Raw genomic sequence first — 14,268 nt, 5'->3', positions numbered from 1 at the left:
CTCCTCTTCAACGCCTGTTGGATCATATCCTCCCAGACGAGGTCGTCCTTTTCAGCATCAATAATTGGCATGTACTCAACGTTACAGATGGTATAAGCCATTAAGGTCTTTGCATTCCATGCTATCGCTCATAGAAGTGGCAGACTTGGATAGATGGACAATCAGGAACGCCTCTTCAGTCATTAAACATCGTGTTCACGTTAGCAGTCATTAATCATACACAGTACCATCTGATTGAACAATATTCGGCCATGTAGGGCAGCGAATGACACGTCAAAGCAGAATAATACTTCCATTAAGAAAAACCCCCTCCTCAGCCACAGCAGGATCCCCATCCACGTCAAATCCTCAAATACGCCCGTTCGTACCTCCACTTATTAGGCAAAGTCCCACCAGGCGCACCCGGGAACTCCGTTGTCTGTTTCTCGCACGCTCTGAACCCAATCAGAGGTTTGTTGACCTTGACCTCCGAGCCATTGGGGATTTTCTTCTTTTTGCTGAGAGAACACACATCCGGGTCGAAGAAAATTTTTAGATTCTGACACGTTTGGAAGAGAAACCAGAGGGCTTTGCTATTGTAGTCGTATTGGAACCAGGCGATGGTGGCCGTCAAACCGAAGAAGATGTACATGGCCATCCAGGAATCCATTCCGAAGGGTATGTGGTAATGGAAGTAGGTTTGTTCAGACACAGCCACGGCCGCGGAGTCGGGGAATTCTGAGGTTTCTGGAGTTTCCATGGCAAATGGCAAGACGCACTGTGATGGCGATTCAGCTTGTATCTAGGAGAACCGTGAGTACGTGATACACTGATACTCACAGGGAATGATAGCGATTGGCGCGTTGATCAGTAGGGCTAGTTGACAGAGCTGATTTCACACAGAATGGAAGAGCTATGGAATGGTACGAGTTCTCAGTAGAAGCTGTGAAAGTTCATAGAGTAGTTGGATGAGGTGAAAGTAATGCAGTACAAGGCACCCGATTTGGCAATCCCGGTGCCGCCACTCAGCCACATGCTGAAATCAGTGACTGCATATTTCTCATCTTCAATATATCCGATAGTGCCAATATCATCAGTGTGCCTTGATTAATTTACAGCTGCAGAATTGGCACAGAATGAGAATTCACAGACTCATAATGGTTCATGGCATAGCCTCTCCCTTTTTGATCGTTCCTGACCGGAAATAGCCGCCCATATATAAGACCTGAACTTCAAAGGCGTCAATTACCAGACCGAATGGGTTGAGCTACCAGACGTCACAGACGTCCGCAAGAGACTAGGCGCACCCCCGAACCGCACCCATAGAGACGGCAGTGCGCTCTACACTCTACCATCATCCACGACCTCTGCACTAGTGATATCGTCGGAGATTCGCTTGAAATCGCACAATATCTGGAGAAGACGTATCCCGACGGTCCTTCATTATTCCCTCACGGCTCGACGGTGAGCCATGACGCGAAAGGGTTTAATACCCTAGTGGATACCCTTTTCACCCAGCACGTTGTCCTTTTCATCCACGGGATGCCTTTGAACCCGGCCACTGCAAAGGCTTCCAAGGCTACTTTTTGCAAGAGGGCGGGGGTAGACGATTGGGAGAAGCTTACGGTTCACGGTGAAGAAAGGGTGAAGATGCTCGAGGACTTCAAGAAAGCGCTTGGAGAATTGGCGGAGCTTTATAGAAAGAATACGGAAGGGCCGTTCCTGGAGGGGGCTACACTATCGTACGCAGACTTGATTGTGGGTGCGTGGTTGTCGTTTGTCAAGGCAACGTCGAAGGAGTGGGAGGATATCCAGATGTGACACGATGGGATATTCGGGAAACTCCATCAAGCGCTGGAGAAATATGCGGAGGTTAATTGATAACTCAATGTACAATAGAAATACATCTATATTATTCCCATTCATACCCCTTACTCTTTTTGGTAATATTTGATTGTCCGGGATAACGATCTCCCGAAGTGCACGTGATATCCATCGCGGCCACCATCAACCGCGATCCATGAAAAGACACTCCGTCAATCACTTCGTCCAGCCAAAAAATCCTCAAAAATGCATGAATCTAGAGCCAGGAGACTTTCTTTAGAAAGCGCCAATGACCTCGAAAAGCAAAATGAGCCTACCATCCCGGACCCTCCGCCCATCCATCCATCCTTCATCCAAGTAGCCAAGCCATATATATTTGAGCAGACCATCCAGGACTGTATAGCAGCCATGGGGGTAAACCCTCTTCGCGAAGAAGCGCTGCGACTTCAGGGTGTGACTTGGATTGACAATGTGCGCCGGGTTCTTCATTTGTAAGTTTAATCGAGGCTGAAGTCATGGAATAAGGTACTAACTGCGAACTAGGCCCATTCGGACGTTCAATACCGCAGTGGTGTATTATCACAAGTTCCGGTTATCTCATCCGGATAGTGAATATAACTATATGGTATTGTTCCTCTCCTCTTTTCCATTGGCTTGACCACTGACTATGTCAGGATGCTGCTGCGGCCGCGTTGTTTACTGCCTGCAAGATTGAAGACACGCTCAAGAAGTCCCGAGAGATTGTCTGCGGCGCTTATAACCTAAAGCGCTCTCCAGCAGAGCAGATGTCTCCTGATGAACAGGTAGGTTCAAGACTCTTTGACTAACAGCGCAATGACTGACTTCGACAAGATCTTCGAAGTGCATTCCCGGGGCATCATCGGTCTCGAGAGACTTATGCTTGAAGCATCGGGGTTCGACTTTCGAACCCGTCATCCGCAAAAACCGCTCATCAAATTGGCTAGACATTACGGCCTAACGCAGCAATCAGAGATATCCCGGGTTGCTTACCGTATTTCGCAAGATCTTTATCGGACTTTTGCGCCTATCAAGCAGACTACATCTACCATGGCCTTTGCTTGTCTGGAATTGGCAGGACGGTTACTAGATCAACGAAGTGAGGCGGTGGAATCAGGGGTAGATCACGAGCAATGGAGAACCAGTCGAGAAGAGGTTATGGGTAGGTTGAAGCACATCCACCGCTTCGAGGAACTAACTGACAATCAAAGAAACTCTCTTTGACTTACTAGAACTCTACACCCACCAGCGCGGAGCGACAACAGTCGGGCCGCATTTCCCCCCAGACCGATTCCTCACCGTCCGCATCCCTCTAAATCAAGAAGCCGAAGCACAAAAATTACCACGGTATACCCACTGGGCCGATAGAAAAGACACGAGCACCAAGACCATCAACGGTTTCAAACTAAGCAGCAAGGATGCCATGCCTGAAAAGGGAGGTGTCCATCCATTGACGCCAGTCGCGGCAAATGAAGACAGACCTAACCCTGGTGAACGGGGCCGAGATGGCGCGGTACGGTTTATGATCGACCCGGAGTGTGCGAATGCGGAGAAGTCGAAGGTCGCGCAGTACTTCAAGGTTGAGATGGAGGAGTATGAAGTTGAGGACGAGAGATGATGCGGGAATCTGCATTGTTGGTTCATGGATGCAATGCATTATCGCTCTTCTTGCAAATCCACAGGCTATGTGCGGACTATCTACGGACCAGCTACCTAAGACCCTTGGGAGCCACCTAATCCGGAGCGAACCCGCGAGACTGGCATCATGCAGAATAATTGGCACATTTACTGTCTCAGTGACAATGTGTCGATACCCACCAAGATCTGCAAGAAAGATAGAGGATTGGGACAATACTCACCGGGTACATTGAGGCGTGATATCTCAATGTAGTGAATCAAGTGTGGTTGTATATAATAATGCTCATTCACATGGAGCAGGTCTTTATCTCAATGACTACTTCACTGCTGGCAGTGGCCAATGTCCAAATTCATCATTCCTGGCCTTACACTCTCCTAACCTGAGCAATCATCTACCTTGAAACGTCAAAATGCTGCATCACAGTATCCCTTTTCTATCGTATCTCCCTTTTCTAAACGGATTCATGAAATCGTGGATACTGAGAATGGCAAAGCGATCATATTCAAAAAGAAACGGGAAAGCAACGACAAGCACGGTCATAGAGACATGGCTGTCGCACCCTGGCAAAAGCTGGCCTCGCCACTGCAAGAAAGTCAAGTGGGGCTTACGGGAAGAAATCCAATATTTCACAAAGCAACAAGAGAAAGCGTGGGCCAGTGGCTTTGCGTTTGTTGGCCTTTTACAAGCAGGGGTGCTGGTATGATTACTGGTGGTAAGATCAAGCATGCAGATAGGTATGGCCTGATGAAGGCTCCAAGCCCTCCCTTCCCAGGATTCCTGTACTGTCACACTTTCCGGCTTCAGCAGGATACATTAAAACTCGGGACATCAGAGGATCAATATCGAAAATACATACAATGTCCGATCCTCTTGTGAAAAATGAGCTGCTTATCAGATGAAATGCACCAACAAAAACCACATCATATTTATCCCGTCAAGTAGATGGAAGTGCATGACGGACTATGATGCTAGATAGAATACTGTCACAATCCTTTGCCAAACCACAGAAAGTACAAGTATAACCCCACCGACAAAATGTCATCCAGCTATATCTGGTGTATGAGCCCCATCTATCTACAGCCAAGTAATATAGAAAGCTAATCATACCAACCCGTTACTATACACAGAGCCAGAGTTTACCCCCACAGAAAAAGAAGTCCTCAAGGAGTACGGTAACTGGGCAAATTTCATGGCGTGCTATAATCTGAGCCCCGGGAAAGATAATGATACCGAGACGGCGTTGATGATCTTGGACGGGTTGACTTACGATGTTGATGAGAGCGAAGATGATGAGGAGGGGTTGACGATTCGGAAGGGGTTGTAAATGGCTGCTTTATGTTGCTTCTACGATACAGGCCCGTATTGTAACTCCCAAATGACGGCATCCAACAACAGTCCTAACCTTCTATTTCCGGTTCCCCCGAATCCTTACCCAGTTTTCTTCCGTATCGATAAAATCGCAGTCTCGCGGTATATATGAGATCACGTTGTAGACGAGACTCCTCGGACCAGATTCCTATTCCATCACCTAGTCACAATCTCAACCCTCATACCAGAACCAAAAAACACAAAGCAAAATTCCTGCTACCGACGCCCTTCGTATGATCCCAGCCACATACCTGCATACTCGTTGTTACCTGATAACAAGCTAATCAATCAATTCTAATGCTAGAACCACCGCTTACCCCTCCCCCCAGAGAGAAACATCATCAAGAGCTACGGCGGATGGACGAACTTCATGCTGAGTTATACGTTGAAGCCCTGGAAGGATGAGGACGTTGAAGAGGCGCTGCAAATTCTCCGGGGGTTGACAGGCTTTGATGATGCGAGTGAGGATGAAGCAGAGCAGGTGGTTATTTATGGTATAGGGATGTAAACTGTTAGACCTGTCTCGCAAATATGGCAACAGTTCAATACCCCACTGCCGGAATAACTCCTCTACCCTATCGTCTAAAAGAGCTGTATGGTATCGAAACTTATCCATCCATTCCACCGCATTCATAAACGTCGCATACTCTGAGTAAAAATTGTCTAGCACCTTATTGAAGTCTTTTACAACGTTAGTTGCAATAGCCCAGCGTAAGATCTCAAGACATACCATCCAGCTGTAGAGGCCGCGAAGGCTGAAGAGAATACCAATATGGCTCTTCACGGTAGAGGACCAGAGTTGGTGGTATGCCAGTATCTGCAACAGAGCAACATGTCAGAGATAGTTCCATCCTATGGGAATCTTGACTCCTGGGTCCTGTCTTTCTGAATACAAATCACCTGCGGATCAGCTGGCTGAATCTCCCCAGTTTCCACCTCCTCTTCATAGACGTCCCACTCGTTCCAGAGTAATTCCTGGAGTAAGCGTATATTCGGCATAAAAATGGGTCCGTTTGAGTCTGCAAAAATACCCGTAGATTCAAGTTATTCCCATCGGTCTCTGGTTCTAATGGGCCATGGCACTAACAAGGATAAGTCTGCGAGAACATAGGATACACCAGGCCTTCTTTATCTACGACCACCCCGTCTTGGTAATTTCTGCCATTGTCCTTCGTGTAGTCAAATAGGTGCAAGTGACGCTGTAGTTGAAACCGGTACATCGTTGCAGGGAAGTATGAGCAGATAGATGGAAGAGGGTATTGGCGCTGGGACCCGAAGTTGCGGCGGGTGGATGCCAGGCTATGGTAGCACCTGGTAAGGAGTTGTTTTTGCATTGTGATTGACGACTAAGTAAACAAAGAACTGAAGGTAGAGAATGTAGTCCTAAACGGTCCGGGGATATATATACCTGCCGAATAGGGTAACAACCACACCGCCACATCTTTGCATATCACGTGGGATCTACAGGAACAAGTACCAAACCCACTTGATCTTCCATACAACCCCTCACCTCTCTCAATATAGTCAACTCAAATACAACTTCCAAATCCCAAAACCCCAAAAACCAAATCCTCAACCGAAACAGAAACCAAAACAATTCCAAAATGCCTGCCAGCGACGCCCTCCGTATGACCCCAAGTCCCCATCAAGACACATTCCTTGGATGAAAGACGCATGTATGGGAGAACTAACGCTAACCACATCTTGCACGCTACAGAGCCTGCTGGCCTCAGCCCCGCCGAGAAGCAGGTGGTCAAGTCGTATGGCGGATGGACTTCTTTCATGACGGCCTTTGGTTTGAAGCCCTGGGAGGATGGGGATGCCCAGGAAGGACTGCAGATCGCGAGGGCTTTTGCTCAGGTTGATGATGATGATGAGTAAATGGATATCGGTCTATGGGAATGATGTTTCGGATGGGTTACGCGTGAATGGACGGGATTGATGATAAAGATGAAGACATGACCAGCATAAATTAAGAAAATCGACACTTCCAATAAGCGTTCTCCTGTTAATCAAGTAATTCATTGGGTTATATAGAATCAATTTTATCTGCAACGCGCAGCAAGACACTGCTCGTCTCACTCCAATCCATCTCATCCGCAGACAGCGAAGCCGGACAGAGCAAGAACAAAAGGATAAAGCAAAAATGGATGACGAAGTCAAAGTTTTTGAGAAACACAAGAGAACCATCCGAACCTACTGGCGTTTTCCTCATAATATACGCTCATAAGCCATAATAGGATGACAGGAATCAAGTTGAAAGCACGACCGGAAAGGGCAAGAGAGCACGATTTTGTTTTTTGAGGTTGAAGGGCGAGGAATGTCGCATGGGCAAGGAGGTGGTCGATGGTCCGTTCGAATCAAAAGGGTAGATGAGAAAGCCCCGGAGAATGTTGAAGGAAATTCGGTAAATAAAATAATATTAAATTGAATTCACGTTCGCAATGCTCACTTCCGCTGGTCAAGGTTGGAAGAGCTCAAAAGGGGCAATGGTTGAAATAGTCATAGAAGCTAACATGAAGGGAAGAAATGGAAAAGTCGTCAATTTTGATGCGCTCACCGACGCGTGAGTTCGGTATTCAGGCAATCCAAAATCTGTTGCTGTTAGAAATGCGACAAAAAAAAAAAAAAAAAAAAAAAAAAAAAAACAAAAAGAGAGGGGCGAAGAGGGAGAACATACAGTTTCCGAGACCGTTCCCTGGTTGTACAAATACTTGCCCAAACCACGGACAACCTCAAGCTGTTCTTCGACAGTCAGACCATTGATGGCGGTCTCAATGATATCCCCTACACTGGCCTTGTACACGGCAATGAAGCTGTGGTAGTACATGTAGGCGAAGAATCCCATGATGAACTGGCAGTCCATACGGTCCGTAATACCACCGTGGCCAGGGATCGACTCGCCAAAGTCCTTGATCTTGAACGTGCGCTTAAGTCCGGAAGCGAAGAATCCACCGAACGGCGCGATCAAGGAGGCGAAGGATGCGAAAACCAGGATGTGGAACTGAATGGGCTGGATGTAGAACGTGGTTCCAGCTCCGGTCCAGTCGGGAACAGTGTATGGCTGGGGCACAAAGGTCGGGTTGGGCGTGCACTCCAATCCGGTCAAAACGTTCGCACCGAGGTCATTGACAGGGCAAATAAAGTACTTGTAACGCATGAGGATGTTGGTCATGAAGTAACCGAAACCAATGGTGCAGAACCAGGCGCCCAGGAACCCTTCAACCGTCTTCTTAGGCGACAGCTGGATCAATTGAGTGCGGCCAAAAGTGATACCGCAGACGTAGGCGAAGATGTCGTTTGTAATCACCAAGGACGCGGGCAGGAAGAACCAAATCATGCCCTCCAAGACGTTGTTCATGACAAAGTGCGCCTGCACGACAATCAGGTAGAGCGCCATGTGCGTCCAGGCCCACTGGGTGAACTGGAAGCGGTAGTGGCCTTTTTGCAAGGATGCGACGAAGAAGACGAAACCTAGACAAGAGACAAATAAGCGGGGATTGGAAAGGACGGGGGGATGATCGCGCGCAAACCTACCCATAACATAGAGCATGAAGCTGATGAAGCGATGGTGGGTGGCCAGGGGCAGCAAAACCTTATCCACCAGCAGAATATGCTTGAAGTAGTAGATGACACTCTCTCCATACAAAAAGTACATGGTGGTGGCCAGGAAATACCAGTTTAGCGACTTGGTGAACCGGAGATTCTTCTCTTTGCTGGGGACATTGGCAATTGCGATAACCTCCTTGAACGAGACGATTTGAACAGCAGTTGCAAGACCGATGATGTAGATGTGGCCGGAGAACATGGCGATGAAGAACCCCGCGATCATGACAAAGGACCATATTGTCCGTGTAATGAAGGTCTGCTTTTTCTTCTCATATTCGGACAGTGGGGGCTTGTCAGACTTCTGGGGGTGTTGAACATTTTGTGTCAGCGTTATACACGGATGCCAGATGACCTCATTGGGCTGAGCTCACCTCCTCGGGGATGGTGGAAGGCCTCGAGGCGCCATTGCCCTCGGTATTGCCGGCGACAGCATTGCTGTTGCTGTTCTGGGACGGATTGCCTGCGTCAGACGGCGCATCGCTAACGTCCGAGGACACACTCATGCGTCGTTCGTTGGAGTTCCGATGTGGGAACCTGACGTTCCGGCGAGACTTGGACATGGTGTAAAGACGGAGGAGAAAGGATAGGGGGGTAAGGAGAGGAGAGGAGAGAAGGAAAAGGAAAAGGAAAAGGAAAAGAAAGAAAAGAAAAGAAGATCGAAGTTACAAATCAGGGTCCAACCTCTGGCAAGACGCGAAAAGAAAAAACGAAGAAGAGGAGAAAAAGAGACAGTTGGGAAGATTCGAAGTTAGTCCGGGGGGAGATTATTCATTCATGTGACGGGCGGAAGAGCCGCATTTCTCTCTACTTTTCTTCTTTGCATACTTCTAATATTCTATGAGCATACAATGATCTATTCTTGACAATATTTATCTTTTATCTCCATTGACTCTGTTTGCAGTCTCCCTCTCCACCGTCTCAACTGATTCTCCCGCATCAACCACCCCATTCATGGCTACTTGGCATGGACGACCACGACGAGGACTTCTTCTCCGACGATGGATTCGATGATTTACCCCCTGCGACATTGCTCCAACTGGAGCAGAGTGCATATCGTTCCACCCAAGCTCATCAGCAGAAGCCTTCCCTCCCTCCGCCCACAAGACCCCCAGAACCTCCACGAACCTTTGCATCACGAGACATAGGGCAGTCCGGCCTTGCGAATACAAACTCGATCCCTTCGCGACTACAGAGTGGTCTGACAAATGAATATGGGAATTTGGATGTGGGGGAGTTGGACGCGGAGGTGTTTGACGATGATCTGGGATCTACGAGCCCGTTGGACCAGGCGATGGCCTTTGCGGAGCAGGATGCGCTCCAGCAGCAGCAAGGCCATGTCCCGGTGGTGGATAGGGATCCTCGGGCGTATAATCATCCTGCGGACGACTACATGGATGAGGATCTCATAGGCGACGAGCCGGGGATCAACAATGCTTACAATTCTCTTATGGAAAAGGTAGCTGATATCCAATGTAATTACTTGAACTGGACGGCGGCTAACTTGGATAGTTGGCATGGGAAAACGAACGCAATAAACAGGCCATGGAAGAGCTGGCCGCGGCCAAATCTCTAGCTGAAACCAAGGCCGGCGAGATCGCGATCATCCGTTCAAATCAAGCGAAACTAGCCCAGAACTATGACCGGCAAATGGCAGCACTACGTCAGTCGATGGAGGAGGAGGCGCTGAAGAATAAGAAGGACTTGGAAGCTCTACGCACAGAAGGGAAGATGCTGGCTACAGAGAATGCATTTCTGCGACAAGATTTGGCGGACGAGGTGATGCGCATCAAGGATCTAAAAGCAAAAACGAAAGCCGTGGAGAAAGCACCGCCCGTGACTCCGAAGAAGCCTAAGACTCTTCCATTTCGCGATGGCTTCGACGACGACGAGATCATCGCGGTTTCGCCCAGCAAGTCTGCCGCTAGGTCTAAACAGACGACACCCGTCGTACCGGGCAAGAGAAAGAGACAGCTGAGCGAGGACAGCCCGACAAAGCTACAGCTAAGCGGACGGGTCAGAGAACCGGCGGCCGAAGAGACACCCGGGACATTGTCGGATGATGCGATGCTGCTGGATACAGATGTGAACGAGGAACAGAATCAAGAGCCTCCGCCCCCGCCAAAAGAGGATATCAGCCTTCGATTCATGAAGCGCATCTTGGATCATCGGACTTGGCCAAACGAAGAACGGGATCTGGAAGTAATGGCCTCGTTGACGTTCCCATCGGAGCCAGAGCGGAAGTTGTCGAGCATTGTCCTGGAAGAAACGGCCAGGCTCGAATTGGGTAACTACGCGGAAGGATATGCGCGGATCATTTCTGTACTATGGTCGCGCTCGTTGAAAGAGAAACTCTACACGCCTATTCCAATGTTCATGGTGATTATCAATTTCCTCTTAGGCTTGGACATGTGTTCATCAGTACCGGGAATGATTGAGCCTGTCGTGCCCGTGCTGCAAGACTCGGGAGACGTCAACGGCGTACCACGATTCAAGCACTCCCCCGTTTGGCGACAGAACCTAGGACAAATTCGTCAGACGCCACAATCCCAGCTAGAGCACGACGTCAACTCAACTGAAGCGCTAAGGCTGCTCTATCGAATGGTATCCGGATGTCTACATCTCAGCGGCGCATTAGAAAACTTCTGGCGCCACATCCGCTACGACTTCATCCTGATGATGCTGAACTGCTCGCAGCCAATCCAGGACATCATCCTAACCTTAGACCTACTAATAACCAGCATCCGCGACGACTCCTTTGGCCCCATCCGCGCGACAGAAGCCGACCAAATCGCCAACGAGAACTACATTGTCGACCGGGTCGCAAACCTCCTCAGCGAAATGCCACAGGTAGACGAGGGACAAGAAGCGTATACGAAGATGGAGATCTGCAATATGCGACAGGAGGCGCTATCGCTGTTAATGGCGATAGCCTTCCCACCCATGTCCCCGGGGAATGAACACGGCAGTGCCGTGATCGCAAACCATCCAACCGTCCTGGCAAGATTGATACGAGCGATGCACGATGAACTGGATTCGCTGTACTCGTACCCACCTGAGCGAGATATGCACGCGTCATTGGTGAATGCGTTGATGCGGTTGGTTTACGGGGTTATGCAGCGGCACGAGGGCGTGGATTTGCAGTCAAAGCTGGGGAAGGTTGCGGGAGGAAAGCAGAAGTTTATTGTGGTGTTAACAAGGCTTGCATTTAGTGAAGGATTGGTGTTGGAAGAGGGTATTGAGGACGAGACGGTGGAAATGGCGCATGAGATGTTGGACGACGCGGTTAATCCGCAAGAGGCGGAGGCGTTGTTGGAGGCATTTCCCAGCGCGAGCAGGACGGAGTAGAACATGAATTTACGAATATTTAATAGCATATTTGGAGTTTTAAAATACCACAATACAATCAAATTTAGTCTCTTGCTTATACACAACTAAGGTGCTCTACAGTAACCTCTTCTCCACCCTTGGGCATATAGCCCAAGACCTGATGAAAAGGAAATAGAAGTGCTCCCTAAGGAACGGTGCCAAAGAATACGCCTGTCAATGACCCGAAGGCCGTTGAACGGACTGGTCCGCCGCGCTGTGCAATGCAGGGCCCAATCCGTGGTAAGCCGCCTACTTGAGCGCAGCCACCCAAACAAGGTAAGTATGAAGAAGAAAAGAAAAAAGGCCTAAAGGGCGGCGGGGGGAAGATGTTTATATATGACTATATGTGGTCTGTGCACGCGCTAGTGGTAAGCGAGAGTATTCAGCCAATAGGAATGAGTAAAAAATGCCTGAATATTCAGGTTCAAGTTACATGACACGTGACTGCGAAATTTGGCCGACATTCTGTATACGGACACGGACGGAGGGACAAGGCCATACACCATAACCCAAACCCGCCATCATGAGAAACAGGGCCACGACTCCTTTGAGCCGGGCTGTACGTACTCTCAGCTCCCCTTTTCGCTTTACCAACGCGGTACTAACAATTGCAGAAAATCCGGCAATCATGGAGCAAATACAACCTCTATAACCTCCAACGCTTCCGCAATCCCAGCACCAACAACCGCACCTTCTTCCAACAGAAATGGACCGCCAAATCCTCCGCTCGCGCATACCACGGCGAACAAGTCCCCGAAACCCAATGGGAGCGCATGTTCTCCCGCCGCATCCGCAGCGTCGTCCCCATGGACGCTACACGGCTGGCCCAGGACGATGGGTCGATTGCTTCCAGCGGTCGTGGTTCGGGGATCATGAGTCCGTGGGAGATGGAGCGTGCAAAGAAGGAAAAACTTACGCCGTTTACGCAGATGACGTTTGCGCCGTTGGAGAGGAGGTTGGATACGGCTATTTTCCGGGCGTTGTTTGCGAGTAGTACGAGGCAGGCGAGGCAGTTTGTGGTTCATGGGGCGGTTACGGTTAATGGGAAGGAGGTACGACAATCTTTTGCATTTATTTGGTCTCGGTATGGTGGCTAATGAGAGCAGATGAGATACCCCGGTTACCTTCTCAACCCCGGTGATATGTTTCAGGTCGATCCCGAACGGGTCATGTTCGCTAGCGGTGCACCCAAGAGCAAGGCGGAGCGTCGGGAAGGACGTATCGCTAGACAAAAGACAGAGACGCCCGAGGAGGGAGAGGAGGGTGCTGCGGAGGAACAAAAGGAAGGAAAGGAGCAGAAGCCTGAAGCGGAGGAGGCTCAGCCGGAGGACACTCGGGAGACATTGAAGGGTCTCATGGCCCAGGCCAAGACCGTCATGTCCAAAGAGAAGTCGGACCTTCCCGCTAAGAAGAAGCAGGAGCTGCGTGGGTTCCAGAAGGCGATCAAGCGAGTTCTCTCCCGCTCGGAGTCGAGCACCATCCTCAACGATAACCTCGAGTCTCAGTTCTCGGAGCTGATGACCCTCCTCAAAGCGACGCGTTTGGAGAAGAAGGATAGCAAGGGCAAGAACACCGAGTCCCAACCCGCAGCCGAATCCTCCGATCCCGTCGCAGAGACCGAAGCCCCCGACTCGCGGCCCGGCCAGGCACTGACCGAAGCCTTCCAGAAGGCCACAGAAAACCCAGCGGAGGAAGTGGACACCTCGGAACTGACAGAAAACGAATTCGACACGCTCAAGCGGGCTCTGATCCAGATGCGCGACAACCCGATTGACAGCACAAAACCATACGCCACGCCCTGGCGGCCGCGGGACTACATGAGCGTCTTTGCGTTCATCCCGCGATACCTCGAGGTAAACCAGAACATCTGCGCTGCCGTCTACCTGCGGCATCCGGTTGCCCGTCCTGGGTTCTCGGAAGTGCCGTCGCCATTCTCGGAGAGTATTAACACGGGTGCTTTTGCTTGGTATCTGAGACGGCGGTAGTGTATTTGTTCTGTATCAATCTTTTCCTCTCTTCTTGTTTCGAATCTGTATTACTGGGTCACTGGTTATGTTTGAGGACGAAAAGTCATGATAAACGGTGTTTCTGTACATGTAGCAACGGATGTGTTGGTTAACATTATGCCTGCAAATATATATCCAAGCATGAGTACTATATGCTAATAACCACGTAAAGTCACCTCTTTACAGTATCCAGAACTGCACAAACATACCCATCTCAGTTCATATAAATTATAGCTCATAGCTCGAAAATATACTCGACATAGTGAAAATAGAACGTCTACAAATTTGCACAGCCTGAAAAATACCGTAACATACCCACCAACCACAATCCGCCCACCGCCCGTAATTAACTCAAAAATTGCAATTCTCCCACCCTTTTTTCACTTCCGCATACTCCAACGTCAACGATCAGCATATTTCTTTTGACAGCTATCTTTAACCCCCCATTATTCCTATATT

General features: G+C 49.3%; 9 protein-coding genes across 9 annotated transcripts; 6 read left to right on the top strand and 3 right to left on the bottom strand.

The window, feature by feature from the left end:
• Positions 1-86: 86 nt before the first annotated feature.
• ASPGLDRAFT_41373 (uncharacterized protein) lies at positions 87-922 on the bottom strand. Its single transcript, XM_022545394.1, has 2 exons — positions 820-922; positions 87-757 (listed from the first exon to the last, which is right to left on the bottom strand). Exon 2 carries the CDS (start codon positions 737-739, stop codon positions 341-343), a length of 399 nt encoding a protein of 132 aa, XP_022406066.1. The 5' UTR covers positions 740-757; positions 820-922; the 3' UTR covers positions 87-340.
• On the top strand, positions 884-1,910 carry ASPGLDRAFT_54056 (uncharacterized protein; the record flags this gene model as incomplete). Its single annotated transcript, XM_022548062.1, has 3 exons — positions 884-902; positions 1,218-1,313; positions 1,370-1,910. 3 exons carry the CDS (start codon positions 884-886, stop codon positions 1,798-1,800), a joined length of 546 nt encoding a protein of 181 aa, XP_022406065.1. The 3' UTR covers positions 1,801-1,910.
• A 139-nt stretch (positions 1,911-2,049) lies between these two features.
• Positions 2,050-3,439, top strand: ASPGLDRAFT_115189 (putative cyclin; the record flags this gene model as incomplete). Its single annotated transcript, XM_022539666.1, has 5 exons — positions 2,050-2,294; positions 2,347-2,428; positions 2,478-2,606; positions 2,656-2,983; positions 3,033-3,439. 5 exons carry the CDS (start codon positions 2,050-2,052, stop codon positions 3,437-3,439), a joined length of 1,191 nt encoding a protein of 396 aa, XP_022406064.1.
• A 1,056-nt stretch (positions 3,440-4,495) lies between these two features.
• On the top strand, positions 4,496-4,784 carry ASPGLDRAFT_31098 (uncharacterized protein; the record flags this gene model as incomplete). The annotated part of the gene is made up of 2 exons (XM_022544009.1): positions 4,496-4,544; positions 4,594-4,784. 2 exons carry the CDS (start codon positions 4,496-4,498, stop codon positions 4,782-4,784), a joined length of 240 nt encoding a protein of 79 aa, XP_022406063.1.
• A 209-nt stretch (positions 4,785-4,993) lies between these two features.
• Positions 4,994-6,073, bottom strand: ASPGLDRAFT_235683 (uncharacterized protein). Its single transcript, XM_022543299.1, has 3 exons — positions 5,916-6,073; positions 5,559-5,847; positions 4,994-5,509 (listed from the first exon to the last, which is right to left on the bottom strand). The coding sequence occupies exons 2-3, from the start codon at positions 5,677-5,679 to the stop codon at positions 5,142-5,144; spliced, it is 489 nt and encodes a 162-aa protein (XP_022406062.1). The 5' UTR covers positions 5,680-5,847; positions 5,916-6,073; the 3' UTR covers positions 4,994-5,141.
• Positions 6,074-6,432: 359 nt separating this feature from the next.
• Positions 6,433-6,709, top strand: ASPGLDRAFT_31097 (uncharacterized protein; the record flags this gene model as incomplete). The annotated part of the gene is made up of 2 exons (XM_022544008.1): positions 6,433-6,454; positions 6,546-6,709. 2 exons carry the CDS (start codon positions 6,433-6,435, stop codon positions 6,707-6,709), a joined length of 186 nt encoding a protein of 61 aa, XP_022406061.1.
• Positions 6,710-7,384: 675 nt separating this feature from the next.
• cds1 (phosphatidate cytidylyltransferase) lies at positions 7,385-8,997 on the bottom strand (the record flags this gene model as incomplete). Its single annotated transcript, XM_022544007.1, has 4 exons — positions 7,385-7,423; positions 7,509-8,302; positions 8,366-8,738; positions 8,809-8,997. 4 exons carry the CDS (start codon positions 8,995-8,997, stop codon positions 7,385-7,387), a joined length of 1,395 nt encoding a protein of 464 aa, XP_022406060.1.
• A 281-nt stretch (positions 8,998-9,278) lies between these two features.
• Positions 9,279-12,087, top strand: ASPGLDRAFT_161690 (putative DNA repair protein Rad26). Its single transcript, XM_022542493.1, has 2 exons — positions 9,279-9,893; positions 9,947-12,087. Exons 1-2 carry the CDS (start codon positions 9,402-9,404, stop codon positions 11,780-11,782), a joined length of 2,328 nt encoding a protein of 775 aa, XP_022406059.1. The 5' UTR covers positions 9,279-9,401; the 3' UTR covers positions 11,783-12,087.
• A 224-nt stretch (positions 12,088-12,311) lies between these two features.
• On the top strand, positions 12,312-14,016 carry ASPGLDRAFT_139828 (mitochondrial 37S ribosomal protein uS4m). Its single transcript, XM_022541687.1, has 3 exons — positions 12,312-12,362; positions 12,418-12,855; positions 12,910-14,016. The coding sequence occupies exons 1-3, from the start codon at positions 12,327-12,329 to the stop codon at positions 13,786-13,788; spliced, it is 1,353 nt and encodes a 450-aa protein (XP_022406058.1). The 5' UTR covers positions 12,312-12,326; the 3' UTR covers positions 13,789-14,016.
• Positions 14,017-14,268: the final 252 nt, after the last annotated feature.

The sequence above is a fragment of the Aspergillus glaucus genome (assembly GCF_001890805.1).
Source record: "Aspergillus glaucus CBS 516.65 unplaced genomic scaffold ASPGLscaffold_1, whole genome shotgun sequence".
Taxonomy (NCBI): domain Eukaryota; kingdom Fungi; phylum Ascomycota; class Eurotiomycetes; order Eurotiales; family Aspergillaceae; genus Aspergillus; species Aspergillus glaucus.
The sequence above is the reverse complement of the archived record's forward strand: the minus strand, read 5'-3'. Positions and strand labels throughout refer to the sequence as shown.

Coding starts and splice junctions, on each gene's coding strand:
- ASPGLDRAFT_41373 (XM_022545394.1), bottom strand. CDS start 739: ATGGAAACTCCAGAAACCTCAGAATTCCCCGACTCCGCGGCCGTGGCT.
- ASPGLDRAFT_161690 (XM_022542493.1), top strand. CDS start 9,402: ATGGACGACCACGACGAGGACTTCTTCTCCGACGATGGATTCGATGAT. Junction 9,894..9,946: donor ACAATTCTCTTATGGAAAAG/GTAGCTGATATC, acceptor TAACTTGGATAG/TTGGCATGGGAAAACGAACG.
- ASPGLDRAFT_235683 (XM_022543299.1), bottom strand. CDS start 5,679: ATGGAACTATCTCTGACATGTTGCTCTGTTGCAGATACTGGCATACCA. Junction 5,510..5,558: donor GCGGCCTCTACAGCTGGATG/GTATGTCTTGAG, acceptor ACGTTGTAAAAG/ACTTCAATAAGGTGCTAGAC.
- ASPGLDRAFT_139828 (XM_022541687.1), top strand. CDS start 12,327: ATGAGAAACAGGGCCACGACTCCTTTGAGCCGGGCT. Junction 12,363..12,417: donor CGACTCCTTTGAGCCGGGCT/GTACGTACTCTC, acceptor TAACAATTGCAG/AAAATCCGGCAATCATGGAG. Junction 12,856..12,909: donor TTACGGTTAATGGGAAGGAG/GTACGACAATCT, acceptor TAATGAGAGCAG/ATGAGATACCCCGGTTACCT.